Source organism: Brugia malayi (genome assembly GCF_000002995.4).
Source record: "Brugia malayi strain FR3 genome assembly, contig: Bm_v4_Chr4_scaffold_001, whole genome shotgun sequence".
Classification (NCBI taxonomy): domain Eukaryota; kingdom Metazoa; phylum Nematoda; class Chromadorea; order Rhabditida; family Onchocercidae; genus Brugia; species Brugia malayi.
In genome coordinates, this window is record NW_025062478.1 from 4,680,420 (window position 1) to 4,700,269 (window position 19,850).

General features: G+C 32.9%; 4 protein-coding genes across 4 annotated transcripts; all 4 read left to right on the forward strand.

The window, feature by feature from the left end:
• Nucleotides 1–715: 715 nt before the first annotated feature.
• Nucleotides 716–5,393, forward strand: Bma-clic-1 (Clathrin light chain family protein; the record flags this gene model as incomplete). The annotated part of the gene is made up of 7 exons (XM_043081633.1): nucleotides 716–832; nucleotides 1,174–1,330; nucleotides 1,596–1,903; nucleotides 3,661–3,808; nucleotides 4,167–4,373; nucleotides 4,850–4,961; nucleotides 5,228–5,393. The coding sequence occupies 7 exons, from the start codon at nucleotides 716–718 to the stop codon at nucleotides 5,391–5,393; spliced, it is 1,215 nt and encodes a 404-aa protein (XP_042937567.1).
• A 2,008-nt stretch (nucleotides 5,394–7,401) lies between these two features.
• Nucleotides 7,402–10,579, forward strand: Bm10623 (Uncharacterized protein; the record flags this gene model as incomplete). Its single annotated transcript, XM_001894614.2, has 9 exons — nucleotides 7,402–7,443; nucleotides 7,749–7,785; nucleotides 8,052–8,086; nucleotides 8,439–8,708; nucleotides 8,884–9,087; nucleotides 9,250–9,387; nucleotides 9,865–10,063; nucleotides 10,303–10,405; nucleotides 10,489–10,579. 9 exons carry the CDS (start codon nucleotides 7,402–7,404, stop codon nucleotides 10,577–10,579), a joined length of 1,119 nt encoding a protein of 372 aa, XP_001894649.2.
• Nucleotides 10,580–12,253: 1,674 nt separating this feature from the next.
• Bma-pph-5 (serine/threonine protein phosphatase 5, putative) lies at nucleotides 12,254–16,654 on the forward strand (the record flags this gene model as incomplete). The annotated part of the gene is made up of 12 exons (XM_001894613.2): nucleotides 12,254–12,362; nucleotides 12,618–12,859; nucleotides 13,545–13,692; nucleotides 13,854–13,972; nucleotides 14,278–14,442; nucleotides 14,520–14,625; nucleotides 14,831–14,973; nucleotides 15,475–15,562; nucleotides 15,751–15,889; nucleotides 16,048–16,128; nucleotides 16,243–16,336; nucleotides 16,610–16,654. 12 exons carry the CDS (start codon nucleotides 12,254–12,256, stop codon nucleotides 16,652–16,654), a joined length of 1,479 nt encoding a protein of 492 aa, XP_001894648.1.
• Nucleotides 16,655–17,541: 887 nt separating this feature from the next.
• Nucleotides 17,542–19,554, forward strand: Bm4847 (CG33108-PA, putative; the record flags this gene model as incomplete). Its single annotated transcript, XM_001894612.2, has 5 exons — nucleotides 17,542–17,544; nucleotides 17,873–18,012; nucleotides 18,524–18,645; nucleotides 18,952–19,139; nucleotides 19,270–19,554. The coding sequence occupies 5 exons, from the start codon at nucleotides 17,542–17,544 to the stop codon at nucleotides 19,552–19,554; spliced, it is 738 nt and encodes a 245-aa protein (XP_001894647.1).
• Between the last annotated feature and the right edge of the window lie 296 nt (nucleotides 19,555–19,850).

Here is a 19,850-nt window from a genome sequence, read left to right on the forward strand (position 1 = left end):
TTTATTCCATGCTACTGTTTTTTCTTTGAATCATTGTTCCGGTAAAATCTTTTGAAAACTGACTTTTGTATGAGTATTAACAAGTAGTATGTTACTACTTGTTTAAGCTGTTTGATAATATTGAGAATTTCATTGAAAAAGCTCTGTGATTCCAACAAACTATTACGACTCACATCATGAGAAACATCAATTTGAATTCATTTGTAGTATTTACTAAGCGAAAAAAATTATAAATTTGACTCAAAATTTGAATCGATAATTAGCCAAGAAAAACAACTTGGTGATAGATTCAAAAAAGCCTCTAAAATATACTTCCATTGTAAGTTATGAAATTAATGTGGTAAAAGTATATTAAAGGCTGTTTTTCTCGACATTGGAAGTTAGGAAATTAAATGATTAAAGAGGAAGAGATTAGCATGAAAGACGGATACTGAGATGAATTTAGATCAAGGTAGTGAGTCAGATTCAAAGATGATTTGGTAAGAATGAAGAACCTCGGTACTGGCTAATCACTGAATAGCTTGGAGTGGCGGTGACGGTGACGGTAATGGTGAGGTGACATGTGTTGTGGAAGAGAGAGGGAAAGACAAAAAGTGAAGAGATCTGACCGATCGTGTGCAACCTCTGGTTGAAAACAGGCGGTTTCTGGAGAGAAGAGGAGAGGGGAGGGGAATAGCATCAACAAATGTCGTTAATTATATCCACTATTGATTCAATGCATACCACTACTGAAACAACGTTCATTCCGGTTTTACTATTAACCTTCCTGAATTGTCCTTTCTTTGCTGGATCCGAAATTTGCTATCGATGTGCTAACGAATTCATTGTTATGGTTTGATGTTTTCTTCTTTTTTAATTTATTTTAAATGAGCTTTCTTTGATGTGCCTGTCAAATGAGTAGAGATAAAAAGAATTGTTTGTTAGCTGACTAATACTAGGCTTTTCGAACTGACCACTCTTGACCTATTATATGTCTTGGTCATCATCCACTATGTGTTATGTTTCGGTCATTATTTGCTATATAATAAATTATTTTTGCTCTAAGCAAATTGTTTCACATGGATTTTTTTCAAATGTTGTCAACAGTTGCATAAGTAGTATTACTTAAAAGCTTATTATGTAGCTAATTTTTCATTGTTTTAATAACTGCATTAATTTTTCTGAAAATTTCAGTATTGGGGACATTTTCTCCCAATTCAAGCAGACGATGAATTGGTTGCCGATTCGGTATGTATAAAAATTAATGAAAGATCAGAAGAAGTACAATGTGTTGGTCCATGTCTAACAGTGAATGTCACCATTGGTGAAGGTAACAGAACTCGAGTTATAGGTATATGTTACTCCCTTTCACTTCTATCAATTAATAAACTGAATTTATGCAAAGGGATATCATCCAATAGTGCGGTTTTCAATTTGATGAATTATCTAAATACTAACAGTGATTTTCTTCAGTAATTTTAGTACTTGAATTTTAAAAAGTTGATTAATTTTTATTAATTCTTTGAAAACAAATATAATAAATTCTTGATGGTATTTGAATCAAGCATAAAGCATAACTATGTGGTAATCAAAAACTTTTCTGCTGTTTGTTTTAGGAATGATGCGAGATTGCCAAAAAAAATATTACAGTCGGAATTCGGATAACGATATTGGAAATCGAAGATGCCGAAATCAAACGATTAAAGTTCGCCAACATATGCTGAATGCTGAATATTGCTTTTGTTTGGGTAGTTACTGTAATGGCGATGGTGATCGAATTGATAGGTCAGTGAGTGAATCCCGGAAAAGACAAAAATATACGAAAATTGGAAATGAAGGACGGAATGGTACCAATATGAGATGGTCCTTGTGTGATGTTCAGTGTTTGATACTTGTTTATGTAGTATATTTGGAATTACATTTGGTTAGTTTGTAGAATATGTGAGTGATATGCAGGATGCGTTATTCTTCGATATTGTTGCATTGTTGTGTGTTGATTTGTACTCTGACTGTTTGCAAAATATAATATGAACTGGCCCACAGCAACTTTATAAACCGGAAATAATATGAAATGGAAGATTGGGAGCTCCTTTCCATCTGGAAGGAAAAGGAGAGGCTGACCTTTCACCCTCTTCTGTCGCATTTCCCGATTCTGTAATCATATAGAGGATGTTGTATCGTCTTATTCAGTTGACTTATATCTAAAAGCATGGGCGCCAGTAATTCATCTCTTCTTGATCTGAACAATTCGTGCTACCTTAAAGATTCCACTGAAAAGATTTTAAGTAATCTCATCTTGTAATCGCTCTTCAGAGCTTATCCAGTTGCTTCAACATTGCAAATACAATCATTCTTCCTATTGAGTTCTGACGCAAACCAATGCTACGCCATTTTATTCTCTTTATTGTTTAATACCAGCGAATGGCAGCGAATGTCACGTCACGTCACGCTTGAATCTCTTAATATCTATCAATGGTCATAGCTAATTTGCTGACATCAAAAGGTACCATCTCCAGTCTCTATTCTGCAAAGTTTGTTTTCTTTAGTTTTTTTTTTTTTTGCTCTGAAATGTAAGAGAATGAATGTCTAACAAACTTAAGAGCTTTAATGAACTTTTCTGTAATACCTCGTTAAGGTGTTAGCATCCGTTGATGTGACAATAAATTATTCCTCTTTTTTTTCGCTGCAACTCACTTCTTCCACTCCTTTTTCAACCAGATTCCGAATATTTCTAAGAGTACTATTTGAGTGGATCTAGATTAAATCTGAAGAAATTCTGCTATCGGCCCGACTACAAGACAGCGAAATTGTTTGTTAAATAGAACGAGTTCATTTTAAAAGCCAGTAATGTTCGTCATCTCTTTGTTGATTAATATTTCAAAAATTTTTCTATGTTAATTGATTATTCCCATCTTCTTTCATGAGATGACTGACCTTTCTAGCTCACAACTGATTAAATTCTTCACTTCCGTACTAATGCTGTTAACAGAATACTACTAGTCGGAGAACGGGAGTGTTCCAGAATGATAGTCTAAGCTCAACGAAAGACTGTTATAACTTTATATTTCGATTGATAATGTAAAGTAATAGCAGTCGCACTTTAGAAGGAACTTGTATGAGAACGGACCAAAGAATAAATGTGATAAGGAAGTATCCCTCATCAGTAATCATTAATAACAATCTCTCTCCCTCCTCCCCTTTCTCTCCCTCTCCCTTCTTCCCTACCTCCTCTTCCGTCAATCATTAAGTCATATCTGAGAGTGAAGAACCGGTTGGAATGATCTAAACATTCCGGCACGAAAAACGCTGCAACAAGAGGAATGGTACCAAAAACAGAAATTTGGGATACCGTAGTGAGCTAGTTGGTGACGTTAAGTTGTCGTTGTGTACTTCTCTTATGCATTGATTTTCCGGGGCAGGAATGGATGAATAGTTCAGGTCACATTGATTTATTCAGATTATCGGTTCTAAATGAGATAGACAAAGTACTGCTGAGATGATTTCAAATATGATGACATGATGAGAGTTCTGTGTCTGTTTAGTTTTTTGTTTCTTCCATGTTTAATCATGCATATGCAGTATTTTTCTGTCTAGTTTTACCATTATTTCTGGTTTCGGACTTATCCGTTCAAATTCTTAAACTTCTTTATTTTAAATGACTCGTATTTCTATTGGTTTCAGGAAACAGTAGGATTATTTGTATTAGTAATGTCAGATCCAGTTGCGGAATTTTTGGCACGTGAGCAAAATGTTCTGGCTGGTATACAAGATGATTCGCTAGGAACCAGTCCTCCTCCGTACGTCAATAGTAATGATGCAGTTGATAACGGTATGTGTTATGGTGAAGGAAATCTCTTCTATTTCTTTTCTATTTTTTTTTTTTTTTTTTTCTTTTGCGTAACTATGAGGCATGCGTTGACATCAGGAACAGTTTAGGTTAAATGCAGGATGAGATCAGTGTGGTATTTTCAGCCAAAACTTGTCGAGAGGAAGTAGGAACTTTTAGAAAGTGATAAAGAATTTTATGAAGTTATCTTCGTAAAGTCTCGATTGGTGTACACTCGAAATAGCTATTTAATTTGGATTTAGTTCTTTGGTGACATTTATAAAATGGAAGAATTTCTTAGTTGGATGGATTGTGCCGATGTGATTATTAAATTTATTTTTAAACATATTTTGAACTTTAGGAAATGATACTGCTTGTGTAAACGAAACCCGTTTATTAAGCGGGACTAGTGATTCCGGTTTGGATCTTCCAACACTAGCAAATGGTGTGCGGCGTTTAAACACAACTCCATCACCTTCTCTTGCAGCGATGAATAATATGTCAAAACCGGAACCGGAGAAAATAAAGAAATGGCGAGAAGAACAGAAAATAATGTTAGAGAAGAAAGGTATGAGTCGTTTGATTTTTTTCTATCTTGGACAAGAAAAGTTAGGTGACATTTTTGTTTTTTTTTTTTCAAACTTATTCATGAGAGTATAAAAATTTTTGCTGTGAGTAGGCAGTGTTAATTACATAACGAGTGATATTACATAAAAAAACTAAATATTATTCCCTCCGATAATGTGTGATTGCCGTTTGAGAATATGAAAATTTTATTCCAGTACAAACAGCCATAATGCACTGAACTTTGCATTCATTAGTGAACTGATTGAGATTTGTTTATTTAGTGGTTAAGAAGAAAAAAAAAATTTTTGAATAACTGTAACGGGAATATCACCAAAAAGTGAGAAACTGATAGCATATGATGTATATTACTTTGCATATTTGTTTAGAGATGGTGCTTTTGTAGCAGGTTGTTTATACAACATGTTATAAACAGATCAATTTTTATACAAAATTAACATTTATCGGTTTTTTCTACAGATAAAAATGAAGAGAGAAAGAAGGAGGAAATGAGAGCTGCTGGTAAGAAAGAATTAGAAGAATGGTATGCGCAAAGGGCAGAAAGACTTGCAAAAACCAGGGCAGTCAATCGGTATTTTTTTTTTTTTCAAAATTTCCTGCTTGTTCTGTTTATAAAGGTAGATGATATAGATGTAGATGATTTTTTAAAAATGAATAATGCTTTATTTATTTAAGTTCTCTAGTGTACCATGATTCAAGGAACCAAAAAGACAAGAATGTCTTCATTCTCTATATAGTATGTAGAATTTGAATAACAGTTTTTGCACCTCGTTCCAGCTTTGCATTAATCTGGTATTAATGTCGTCTGTTGTTAAGCATTTCTTTATAAATTTGAAGGAAAGCCGAAGAAGATTTCATTTCTGATCGTGAGGCTTTCAAAGATGGAGCCGAGTGGGAACGTATTGCAAAATTATGCGAATTCAGTGGTAAAAATTCGAAAACATCAAGTGATTTATCACGACTAAGGACTCTTCTTCTTAAACTTAAAACGCAGAAGGAATAATTATATGGATTGTATTTTTTGAAGGTGCTAGTCGTATGCTTTCCCCCAATGATTCCATAATGATGAATGTTTTCCTTCTGTAGAACTTTCATTATGTTTTTAAAAATCTGTTTTACCAGTTCTAATATTTTCGAAATTCAGTTCAGTTACTTCCTGAAGTAGATGTTATTATAACTGTTTTGGATTTTGTCGTCCTTGAATGCATAAGGTTAATGCTTTGAAACGACATGAACTTAGGCCCAAAATGTAATGCTACGAACCCATTTGCAGAACCTTTGCTGAGTTTTCGATGTAGCAAGCTTATGTGATTGAATATCCAAGTCTTGTCACTATGATATTTATTTCTCGTTTTTTTTTTTTTTTTTTTTTTTTTTTTGTCGGAAGAATCTTTTGATTTTGTAAAGTTAAATCCTGACAATGCATAATGTCGGACATTGGGATCGGAACCGGTCGTCCTTTCCAATTTTGGTCTTTTGCTTTCAGGTGGTAGTTCTGTTCGCATTCCCCATTACTTCGCTTATTTCACGAGCCAACATTTACATTAGTGAGCTTTCCTTGCTGATTTGCTGAGCCCATAGAATGAGGTATGTGATACATAACGAGGGATGACAGATAATTTTTCGACGGTTTCAGGAACGGAATACTGAGGGCATCGATTTCATTAATTTTTCGTGAAATTTGGTAGTTTTATACTGATGTAAAATCATGGATAGATATTCATCCGCTTTTTCATGAAATGACAGCTTTTTGTTTTGTTTTTATCTCTATTCACATCACTCCTTTACACAGACATATCGCGACAATGGTTTACTACATTGATCTGAATTATTCTCCCGTGCAGTTCCGGCATAATTGGCTTACTGTATCTATGTAGTTCTTCATAAAGGCGTTATGGTAAAAATAGTTCCGATGCTTTTTGCTTGCACAACTGATGAATGGCTTATCGTGATTCTTCCATAATTTTTTAAAGTTTGTTATAAATTTTTTTTTGTACAATTTATAAGCATCATCTCTTTCATTTTTAAGCAGAATACTTGAAAGTTTTTTTTTTTTCTAAATTCACTTGTTCTTTCTTTCCTTAGGTTCCATATGTGTTTTTCACTGTTTCCTGCCTGCATTTTTTCTTTTCTTCTTTCCATAAAAGAAAGGAAAAAGGTGATTCGTTATGATCGAATAAAAATATCATTTGTCGCAAAACAATTTTTAAAAAATTCTAATTTCGGTTAGAGAGAATTTGGTTGTTTGGTTGATATCCAGAAAAATTTATTTTAATTATTTCCCCTTTTTTATTCATTCTTAGTTTAATTGAATCGATTTAAGAGTTTTGCAATATTTTCATTGGTATAGTATCACGAATGATGCTAAATGAACGGTTTCAACAAGTTTGAAAGGTATTTTCGTGATGAAAATGAAGGGCACTGCTAGTTCATCCTTGGAATTTGTTGTGAGATTTAAGGCTTAATATTTAATGAGTAGTTTTAAGACAGGAACCTGTTTCATTTCCAGTTACTGGTCGAGTTTTTATCTGTTCTAACAGGTTTCATAATATAATGCGTTAGTGAATGACTCCTCTAATATGACTTTGAGTTGATAGAGAAGTATTGTTTACTATGCCTTGCTGAATTATGTTATTTCATATTAGGCGAATACATCTGTCATTAGTATAACTCATTTATGATATTAGGTTTTTAGCTTGTAGCTTATTTATTACTTATTTAGATTAAGGAAACGGTATTAGGTGATATCAACTTCTAATGATTTCCTTTATTAATTTTAAAGTTGTTCGTAAGCTCCTGAGGCATCTTTCAATATCAACAATGAATTTGGCATGAGAGCTACTTATGAGTTGCAGTGCCGCAGTGCATTATTAGTTAATTTTTTTAAAGCAAACAAGAACACTGGACTGTAGTACTGCAGTGTTGATTGGATTGTCAGGTTGAGATCAGTAATGGGAACTGTTAATTAAACTTATTGAGAAGGTATCAGAGAGCATAACGTTAGCTGTCCGATGATCATCCGTCATCCTTCCGAACTGGAGATCAGTTTACAAGTTTGTCAGAGAACTTATAGGTTGACCTTTGATCAAAAGCGTTTTCATTTTGAGGTGTGATCTTGTGCAACGCAAAGAACGACTTTCTCGATTGGGTTGTTGACGGATAATTAAAAATGGACAATCGTAACGGCTGTTTCAATTGTTTGAAAGTCCTAACTCACTTCTCAAAATAGAGCTTGTACAGGAAAAGGTTTCAGTTATTTTCAGAATTTTATAAAATCATTAGGAACTGCTGATCAGTATGTAGTGCAATGCCTTCAGATTTGTAATGGTCAGTGAAAGGATCTAATTTTGTACTACAGCTGACCAAACGTTCGAATATCAACACCTTTTGGACAAGTATGCCATAATCACTCGTCGAACCCTTTATCAACCTTTGCTGAGTTCGTAGAATCCAAAACAAGTTTCTGTACTGTGAAAACAAATCTGTTGCTTTTCGATAAGAATGTGTTAAGTGTTGCATTTCGAGTTTCTTTCTGACAAAATTATCGTTAAGCCGTTGTAATTGCAAATTTAAACTTCGAAACTGTTATTACTTTTGCATCAGACTAATATAGATGTGATAAGGCTGAAAATCACGGTTATATCTATTTAGTATTGTTTAGTTCTAACTGCTGTCGATGCTTATTTCAATGAGTATGTGTGTGTGTATCAAAATCACTTTGGATCCGATTAAAAAAATGCTGTCTTAAATCTTTTCCGGAACTGCAAATGACTGAAAGCTGCAATATAGTAGGTAAGCTTCGCATGAGCACGTTTCATGTTTCTCGGGGTCGCCTTGCTTTTTATGTGTGTTTTTTTCTTTTTTTGATTTTTATGTTTTTCATGTGTTTTTGTTGAACATTTTCGGACTGAACTCAATAAAGAATAAACTATAACAATAAGTTTTATCAGTTTATGCAACTTTGCTGGTAGAGAATGGTGGTAGTGATATCTTTATTTTTCTTTCAGTTACGTCGTTCCTGTGATTTCGTGCGTATAAATTATTTCAGTCAGAAATTGGTCTGGATGTTGTTCACTTTGATCCACACACTTATTCCGGATCATTAGAATTTGAGCTGTCTCAAAGGGTGATGGATTCATTCTTTTTTGCAGATGTGGCTGACACCAGTCCAAACGTCTTGGAACTATCAGCATTGCTGGACAAGCAAAACAAAATGCTGTCAGCACTGCTTGGTGAATTGGAGACCTGTAAATCAGAATTGCTTATCCTTCGAAACGGAAGCTCCCAACAGATCAACAATAATGATACGAAGAATAGGGTAAATTTCAATGGTATTCAGTTTTAGTTATTTGTTGCCTATTTTGTGCATCTGGTTCCAATTTTCAAAGTTGATAAGTAATTAAAACCAGATCTCGAAGTTGAGTATTATGTGGTTCACTATCTGTTCAATTTTTCGAAAATACCTGGTTATTGTTAACTCCAGCTGCTTGCAGAAACTGGCATATGCAGAGAATTTGTTCAAAGAAGCTCCGAAAATTGGAGGAGTCTTGCCTAATGAAGCTGAAAAGTCATTGATAGTAGAGAATTGCTTGGAAGAGATAAAAAAAGCACGTCTCAAAGCAGATAATTTATCAGAAGAACTAGAAATTAAAAAAACGGAATTAACCCATGCAGTTGAGGCAGATTCATTAAAACAGGTTTGTATTGTAGAACTAACTGATATATTTAATTGACTTATAGATCTTTTACGGGCACAAAGTATGCATTGTAAACTGAGATTCAGCAATTCACTAATAGGATATAATTCATATTATACCTCTGTAAATTCCTTGTTGAAAATAGGATAAAACGATTTTCAGGCTCATATTGACCATTTGAATGAACTGATGGAAAAAGAACGTGAAGCAAGGAATAACGAATTTTCACAACTAAATAGTCATTTGGTTGGTAAAGTGGAAGAATGTGATCAGTTAAATGCAGAAAACAGAACCATGAAGGTAAACTTTTTGTCGTCCAGTTAATTTATAGAACATTTTCAATTTATCATTGTTCTCCTCTACTGAGGTTATAGTGGGATACATTTGTATAACTTTTTCACAAATTTACAACTGTTAAATCACGAGAACTAACAAACTGTACCTCGTCCACGTGAAATTAGGCTCAATTTTTATTGCATAAAATGTTGCATTGTATGAAGTTATGAATTCTCTTCTTTCCAACCATTAACTTTACATTTTATTTAAGTTCCCTTCCACTTTCGTCATGTCTTCGTCATAGTCATCAACCAGTTGTTTAGTTAGTACATTAGTTTCAAAGATTCTCTATTTCATATTGTATTTGTTCTTTTTTTTTGCTAACTTTGCTTGTGATTTTTTATTTATTCATGAGCTTCACCAACTGTTGAATAATGTTGTAAATTAGAAGGATAACGTTTCTATAAACATTTCCATCATTTGTTATCCGAGTATTTTCAGGCACAGTTGAAAATGTTGGAGGATTCGATTGTCGCCAAAGAAAAACTTCTAAATGATCTTACAAAGGCTGCTGCGAAAGAATTGGCAAAACGCGACGAAGAAGATAAATTGCTTGCAGCAAGACTATCCATTTTAGCTGATGAAAACATGACATTACGCACTTCACTTCTTACTTTGGGTGCAAATGAAATGTCGCCACGTTAGTAAACTTCTACAACATGAAAGATTTCTTTTTAACTGTAGACTGTTAAGATGAGTGAATCAGGAACAGACAAATTCCTTTGAGCATTAAAGAAGATTGTGAAATAATTTTCCAAATAACAGACCGCAGATTATGTTTCGTGAATCTGTAATTTGAGTCTAATGCTGACGTTTTGTATTATTCCGCATTTCTTTCTTGAAGTTCTGTTTTTTGCTGGTACACATTCAATTTTCCAGAATCGAAAAAACTTCTAGAACAGCAACGGGATTTTATCGAAACACTGAAGTCTGAATGTGAAATTCTGATGAATCGTTTGGTAAAAGAACGAGATGAGCATAGGTGATCAAGGATTTTTCAAATTTTTCATAAAAATTGGAAGAGAAGTTGAGCATCACGTGTCATCACTTACTGACATTTTGTAGGAAGGAGCGAAGACAACTGAGACGACAAATACGTAATCTCAACGCACGTCTTGAATGCCTTATATCTGGAAAACAAGAAATAAATGCATAATTTTGTTAGAATTTTTTTTTATTTGTATATCAGGAGTTGAATGCCTTGAATTCTTGAAAACAAAATCCATATTTTCATGCAAATTATTTTTGTTTAAAAGGCTCAATTCTTGCTAACTTTTAACTTCTTGACTTTTTAATTGCTGTTATATTCCTCACAGATTGGGGAAAAACTTTATAAGAATGTTGTAAGAAACTTATATAAAGCTCTTCATTCATGATATACGACAGCCATAATAGTTCATTTAGACTAGAAAGTTGAGCTTTTTACTAGAAATGATATGGCACTATTTAAAATAAGCATTCATTTCTTGTAGGTTCGGTCAGTGCAACAGTTTTTCACAAATGAAACTGATTCGTCATTATCATAAATAATAGTAATCGTAGCTATGACTTTTGATCGAGCATTGGTCTTGTCCAACATATAAACGATCACGAAGGAATCTCCAGTAAATATTTCGATTATTTCTGATAATTATGTTGGTAATGTTTGTGACAGTATTGTTATTATGAAGATTATTGAGAAAAGTATATGGATGGAAATTTGTTGAAAAAAATAATAGGAAATAAAATTTACCTTTGATATGATTTTCCATGCTATATAAAAGGATGCATTCCAGCTTACTATGTTTTCTTGATTCAGTTATTATTGTTACGTCATGAGATTTACCAAGCATGTTCTAATGGTTTCCTTATACTGTCATTCTGTCTGCTTTTTTGATAGTATCGTTTGGATAGCTTAATCATTGTGTCATTTTTGCTAGAAGTTTCTGAAATTGATAGAAATAGTTCGTGCAGTTTGATAGCGAAAGGAAGTGATTTACTGCATCGAAAAATATGCCACATCATAGGGATTTTTCCCACATTCAGCTGAAAAGGAGAGAAATCATAGCTGTCGAACCACGTGGAAAAGGGAAGAAATGATGATTTGTTAATATGATGTTAATGATGTTGTATGTGAGTAAGCACTAACCACAAACAAATACCAATTTTAATATTACTAAGTTTGAATATGAACGAGTGAGAAACCTTATGCATTGTCTAACAATATAGGGCGGTTGCAAAATAGCTTAACTTCAATCCACTTATTTTCTACAATGTCCAGAGATACCAAATATTAGGCACTTCAAATTTTAAATTTCTTGATTAATGTTGCTTTTGAGTGATGTCGAAAGTTGGGAATTTCATATTATTATATTCAGTAATTTCAATTAGTTAAAGGATACAAAGTAGGGTGATTTTTTTCCAAATATATCACTTATAGCAAATACAAGAAAGCGATTATAACATCGTTCTCTTGTATTTACTCCATAATCTTTTTCCCTGTATTTGGAAACTTTTGAATATGAAGTATCAAATTTCCTTCTTATGGATGATGCTGAAATTAAATAGTGATGGCAGTGCACGGCACTTCATTTTATACTGGTTACTGAATGGAAGGGACGATGCTGTTGAGCTCACCGCGAGGGAGTAGGATTAGGTTGCTCAAAAAAAGAAAGTTTGAAATCACTTAATTACCAATAAACCTAGAAAAACAACGTCCTTGATAGATCATTATTTTGAAACTCAGCCGATATATAATTTTAGAATCCTGTTAATTAAAATCGGAAATATGTAGTGTGTTAATGTGTACCTTTTCATTAGACTTTTGAGTGCATAGGAGTGCATTGCAGGAATGACGTCTGAACATATTGTCTCCACCATCTTGGAAAATGTCGACGGAATAACGGATTTGGCCCAACGAGCTTTGAAAATTAAGGATGAAGCTAATCAGTTTTTTCACGGTGATTTGTTTTTTTTTGATTTGAACCATATGATCAGAAGAATGCATGTAACCTGTGATAGTTTTTCTTTCTTTTTTTTTTAGATTATGTTTAGTGTGATTTTGCGCACTATGTGATAATATTTGAATAACATCAAGAATAGTTAGACTATGATATTAACATTAAACTATACATAAATGAATGCAGTAGATATTGAGTAATCTTAAATAAAATTCTTTTCTTTATCAGTACATTTGATTAGTGCTATCATTACAGACCAGGCATACGATGTTGCAATTGAGCTGTATACAAAAGCAATCGAACTGGATGACCAGCAAGCTTTGTTTTATGGCAATCGGAGCATGGCTTATTTGAAGAAAGAACTATATGGCAGTGCACTAGAAGATGCAAATATGGCCTTGAAATTAGATCCTGGTTACTCGAAGGGTTATTACAGACGTGCAACAGCCTATATGGCTTTAGGAAAATTAAAACTTGCTCTAAAGGATTATGATACGGTATTTTCCTATCTTCAAAAATTTTATTTTCATCTCATATCATGGTACTAATAGTGTGTAATAGTAAAGAGTGTGTGTGACCCATGAAGGGTGGATGATTTGTAGCGAAGGATTAGTCGACTTCACTAATATGAAACATCTTTAATGGGTTAAACTATATAATTTTTCACTTGAATTAATCATAGTGGTCTGTGTTAGTGAAGCGATTTATTAGTTCACTAATGTTTGTGGTGATGGATTTATGAGAGTGGAAAATAATCCTATATAGTTGAATAGAATGCTTAGAAAAGCTTTTATGAAGAAAATGAAAGTACTAACTGAATAAATTCTACTTTTAGAAACTTTTGCACTAGTAATGGTCTATATTTTTAGATAAAAAATTCATTGTCTTATGTTTTTAGATAAAAATTATGTAAATGTTTCTGAATAGATTCAAGGTACAGATTAGGAAATGGAAAAAATTGGTGCTAACCATCTTGCTTCACCTCACTCTTCTTCGGTACTTCTCTTATTTGCTGTTGTTTTCGTCTCATTTTAACTGAAACCGAAAACAGTTGTAAATGGCAATGGAATTTTTTATGATGAAGAAGTATGAAATGTCAATAACAAAGGTTGATGTTGATCTTATCTGGATAATATGAATAGAAACAGTTGTGTATTATTTCGAGTGATCATTACATTGCAGATACGTAAAGCAGTACCGAATAATATTGATGCTAAACAGAAATATGATGAATGCCAAAAACTTATGCGAAAGATAGCATTTGAGAAAGCAATATCGGTGGATCATGATAAGCGCAGCATTGCGGAATCTATAAATGTTGATACCATTGGTTATAGTTTCCCTTCTTTTTTCCTCCATTTAAGTGATTTAAAAATGCAAGAATTGACTTAACTGCACGAAGGTTGTTCTGGAATAGTTTAAACATTACAGTTCAACCAAATTCAGAAGTTTTAAGACATATTAAAGAAATATGGATACATTTCTTTTTAGAAGTGGAAGCAACATATGATGGGCCTGTTCTCGAGAATGATATCACGTTAGAATTTATGAAAGAACTGATCGAAACATTTAAAGCAGAAAAGAAACTACACAGAAAATACGCTTATAAGGTTCCGTTTTCTTCAACTATTGCTTATTGTATGAATTTCGATTTTCATATTTTTCAATTTGTTCATTTTTGATATATATATATATATATATATTTGACACCTATTTGACACATTAATTCCTATTTGGAATATGCAGACTTTTTTCGATATCTCGGCCAAGACATATTTGCTTCATTCACCCTCAAAATTTGCATGCTTTTCTCTTTAAATTGTATTTAAGATATACTTTGCTTTTTCATTCCATAACATCCGGCATATTTTTCATAAATGTTTTGATGTTTCAGCATGTAATTTCTGTTTTCCAGATACTTCTTGCAATTAGGCGATTGTTTGGTGAATTACCAACACTAGTTGAAATTACAGTACCACCGGAAAAGAAATTTACAATTTGTGGTGATATTCATGGGCAATTCTATGATCTATGCAATATATTTGCTTTGAATGGGTTGCCTTCAGAAACTAATCCATACGTAGGTTTTACATATTAACTGAACTATTAATCTGATTGCAGGAAAAACCAAAATTATGTTTAGTATAATTTTTTTAGCTTTTCAATGGTGATTTTGTTGATCGCGGCTCATTCTCAGTTGAGACGATATTTACTTTGTTTGGATTTAAGCTTTTATACCCTGAGCACTTTTTCATGTCACGAGGTTTGCTATATTTTATTAATATTCTTGTGATCTAGTAGAAAGCCAGTTATTTTTCTTTGCTAAAAAAACTTGGTTCAAATACAACCAAAATGCAATCAGTACCCTTTTAATTAAAATAGTTCCGACGAAGTATGAAATCTAGAACCAGAAATTTTTGTAACATTTATCACGGTTAAAGCTTTTATTGCATATATAACTTTTGTAGGTAATCACGAAAGTGACGTAATGAACAAGATGTATGGTTTCGAGGGTGAAGTGAAAAGCAAATATACAGCTCAAATGGCAGATTTTTTTACGGAGATTTTTGATTACTTGCCGCTTTGTCACTTAATCAATAATAAAATATTTGTAAGTGATTTCTGATCTAATTTATTTCAGGAATTGACTTGAAATTCTTCCCCCTAAAAACTTTGATATATTTTGTTGGATCTAACTGCACAGTCGAGCTTGTCTTATTGATAACCAAAACGCTAGCTTTTTTCATGAATTGAAATGTATGCATTTTTAATGTATTTGAATAATTCTTTATTCCTCTCATTTATCTATATTTTCATCTCAGTTATCTCAAAGATAAGTACTTTAGTAATATTTGTTAAGAAGATTTGTACTCTCCGTTCTTATCATAGTAACTTTAAAACTGATTAGGAGTTAGGTATTTGCATACTTTTTTTTGTGGCAAAATATTTTCATTCATTTTACTATTTAATAGTACAACAATAATTTTACAGTTAAAAAATATGATCTTATATATAAAAAAAGATGAGGTACTATACTTCCTGTAAGTTTGCCTGATTTTCACAGATATTTTTTTCTCTGTTTCCAATTGGCTGATGTTTGAATTAAATTCAGGTTTGCCATGGAGGTTTATTTAAAGATGACGACGTCACCATGAATGATATAAAAAAGACAAATCGGGTTCGCCAACCACCAGATGACGGTTAGTTCTCCAACAATTTTTGAAACATTTTTTTATATTATTATGTCATTATGGTCATCGAAATATCTCCGGATTTTTTTTTAGGACTGTATTTTGGAAATGTTGCAGAAACTTTGAGTTTTGAGATCAAAGAATATACAGAAAATGAATTTGTAGTTGACTGTCAGCTGGTTGATTGATTATTTCAGGTATAATGTGTGATTTATTATGGTCTGATCCCCAAGACATGGACGGTAGGTCAGCATCAAAGCGTGGAGTTGGTTGTCAGTTTGGCCCTAATGTGACACATAAGTTTTGTGAGGCAAATGGTCTAGACTATGTTATAAGGTATTATTTTTGCATACAGTATTAATTTTCTAATGATCTATGATATGTTTATGGATAAATGATTGAAGTTTCGAGATATTTCTTGTATGTCTTTATCACTGCATTTTATAACTATTTCTTGCATTTTTTTTTTTTTCGTGATTTTACTTTTTTTATAGAAGTCATGAAGTCAAACCAGAGGGATATGAAGTACACCACGATGGCAAGTGTATAACCGTATTTAGTGCTCCAAATTACTGGTATCTTTTTGGATGCTTTTAGTCATTCTTATTAAATTTAGTTGTATTTTTTGCATTTAAACTTCTGCTTCCTAATGAAGATAAATTTTAGCTTTGTCATCTTAATTTTTTCAGTGACACATTGGGTAATAAAGGAGCATTTATAACAATAAGAGGTGATAATTTAACACCACGTTTTACTTCCTTCACTGCAGTGGATCATCCTTCAGTAAGTAATTTTAGATTTGTTTTTAACTGTTTTGCATAGGTAAAGTTTTTTAATTACGATGAATCTGAATCATTTTTGAATTAATTGTACAAACCAAATTAATGGAAGTTGTTTAAGATTCATCATATCAGAATCACAATCTGTCGTTTTCCATTCTCTACTACACTAAAGTGTCATGGTTGAATCGTATTGAATATTGATCATGGTTTAAGCAAACAGTTTTGTACTTTGCAAAGTTATAGGACAGTTTAACTATAAATGAACTATTTTTAGGTAAGGCCGTTGGCATATGCGAGCAGTTTATTTGGTTTTTCATAGCAGTTGACTTAATGATTTGCCCATGTTTGTTTGTTTATGAGTATGCTTTTATGTTACACATACAAATGGTGAAATATTCAGGGGTTGAAAATGCAAGGAATAAATGTTTTCAGTAATATTGGTTTCATCACGTTGTCATACAATCAATGTGTTGTAATCGATAGAAATTTCACCACTTATTCGTATGGACTGCCATGCTCTGCTCCTTATGTATTAAAATATTTCCTAGTTGTTTATAATTAAGTAACTGTTGTACAATACCTAAAAATGCGTTGGTTCAGATCCACAAATGATGGATTACCATTACTAATATTACCGGTCCTAAATTACGATAAACCATGAAAAACTTTTATGATTCTGATAGCTTTTTCATTGTGAAATGCTATCACTAAGCGAAATACGTACTATGAAGCATTAATTTAGAAGTGAAAATATTGATGGAATTAAGCTAAGTTTTCAGTGCTGTACTTTTGTGCATACTAGCATTAAAGTATAGTGATTTCATCGCGTTAATAGAAAGAAGGAGGGAAGAAAGGGAAAGACAAGAAATGTTTGACCCCGAATGGAGCAATAGATTGAGTAATACTAATGTTTACCACTGATTAATTTAGGTTAAATTACAGTGAGCTTTAGGTTAGATTACAGTGATAACAATCCTTATCCCTTATCATGGCAGGAAAAATATCTTCGAATTATTCTCGCGACTCGAAGTCGTCTACAGTTCCAGGGTGAGATTCACTGCAGACTCAGTGAGGATTCAGCATGCAATGGATGGTTTGATGTATTTTCTGTGCCATGTTGGAGTGATTACACAGACGTGGACGTGGCATTGCTGTTGAATTCATCATATCCTAAGTCTTACGGTTTCGTGGTGCAACTGCTTACGGATGGTAAGTTTAAGATCGAACTATTGGTTATCTTGTTCTGACCAGTTATCTGTATTAGTAAGACAATCGAAAGGTATGCCGATTTAACTGCATACATATCGCAATGTGATTTCTTACCTTGATAAAGATATTCAGTGATGCAGAAGCATTCAATAAAGTGTTAAAGGTGATATTTATGACATCATTTTTTACGTAGCTGGATTTAAATTTGAAACGAAATTTTATGAGCGATAAATTTTCATAAAAGACGCGAAATTATCATGGACGAAGCGAGATAGCATCCAAAAAGTATTGAATTCTCTTTTATTTTGAACATTTCTTCATGATTAAGGTGACTATGCTGCCAACTTTGTCACCGCTGGCACGGCGACGAATTCTTTCGGTGCTGAATGATTGTCTCGAAAATGTGGAAAGTCGAGGAGCTGTAGCATTTGTTAGAAATGTGGAACCGATACTGCAGAATGGACCTCAGTAAGCTTCATGGTTTTGTTTTGTAAAATTCAGGGACTATGTATACCAAGCATTATAGAGAAATAATAAGTCTAAGAAATAAGAAATGTTTAAAGGAATAAGCCAGACTATCTTATCTACCTGTTAATCACTGTTTGTTTGTTGTGTCTTCTTCATATCAATATCAAGAAATTAGGTAAAGCACTTCCTGGTTTGCTTGGAGTAATCTCTCTTGTCGTAAATGCTTCCGCCTATTATTAGTCCCATGTTTTCGTAGTTTTTCGGATTCTTTTCATGAGATTTCTCAAGATTTTCCATTAATAACACATAATATTTAGAGAAGAAGTATTCAATAAAAGTAAAAGATCATCTCAAATAAAGAGGACATCTTAAATCAGTTTATTTCGATCATCTTTGAGCTTTAACTGGTTCTTTTTTGCTATCTGAAGCAATTTGCCAGTTTCTTTTAAAGTAATACTATGAAATAATGGCAAATGGTGAATTAGAGATCACAGCTCGGATTAAAATTTAGATGTGGTCTCGTTGCTGTGCAAATGGTCGCCCAAGCATACGGTCTTCCGATTCGAAATGTAGATGAAATCTTCCAATATGCTAAGCAGAAAGGATATACAAATCATGGGGAAATGTTTTCCGGTATGCTTAATATGTTCCTTTTTAGATACCCTTGTCACATCATTTAAATTATTTATCGATAACATTGTAAGCAGTATAATATTTGTTTTGAAGAAGCAGTGTTTCTAATATTTCGAAAGTATATTTTTGAGCAATTTTCAGTCAAAAAATACCAGTTTTATCTAATTGGTGAAATCAGCTTTCAAATCTTGTCAATTTGAAAGATCCAAATTGTCTTATTTTTTCACTTGTCGTCCTTCATGTTCATTCTTAGATCAACGCTAAGGAAATGTAAAGCAAATGTGTTTTGTTTTGCACTTATTCTAGCTGATTGGTTAGCTGATGTTGCCGTTTCGTTATGGCCAATGTTAGATGTAGCAGTTGAGAACGTCCCATCTACAGCTCAAATGGAGCAATTGGTTCAAGAAAATGCAGTAATGTTAATACCATATGATTGTGGCAAGAATCATCAGCCAAGCAATCGAGGAGGACGTAGTGCTCATTGGTGCCTTATTGTTAGTTTTTTTTTTAAGTTTGAAAAAGACATTTAAAAAAAAGGATTTAAGTAAGGAAGATTTAACATTTGAAAATGAAGCTTTTCTTAACACTAGTTTTATGTTCGTATATTTCAGTTTTTTTCTTCAGGTAGGATATCTCTGTCCTGTAAAAGAATTAGAAACAGTGATATGGAATGAGGCAGTTACTCATAATTGTTCAAAAGCTACGCACGTATTTTGTGTTCATGGCAAAAGTCGTCATATAGCTCTTTGGAATTATTCACAGCTCGTTGCTAGTAATTTCAATCTACATGAAGCATCAACGAAAGTGATGGATTATGTGATACCGTCAAGTGACCTTTCAACACTTCGAAATCGTTGTCTTGTTGTTCGTTGTCATCGTGATACCACTGCTTTTAGTACTATTTCCTAGTTTTCTGATCTTTTTGAGTATTTCACTATTTCAAAATTGTTGTCTCTTCTTTCATTCGTTATCAAGCTTCAGTGATACAACATTATCAAATACTCAATATTAATCCTCAATGCATTCAATCTTTAATAAATCAGCTGATAATGTTATTAAACAAAATATCTGAGGAACAAAATGAAATATCATCAGCGGAATGAAAATCTTCCTCATAGATATCGGTTATGTACTATGTTAAATGGTATTGGTATGGGTACTTCCTACTGCTCAATTATGATTCTTCAAAGCAAGGAACTGTTCAG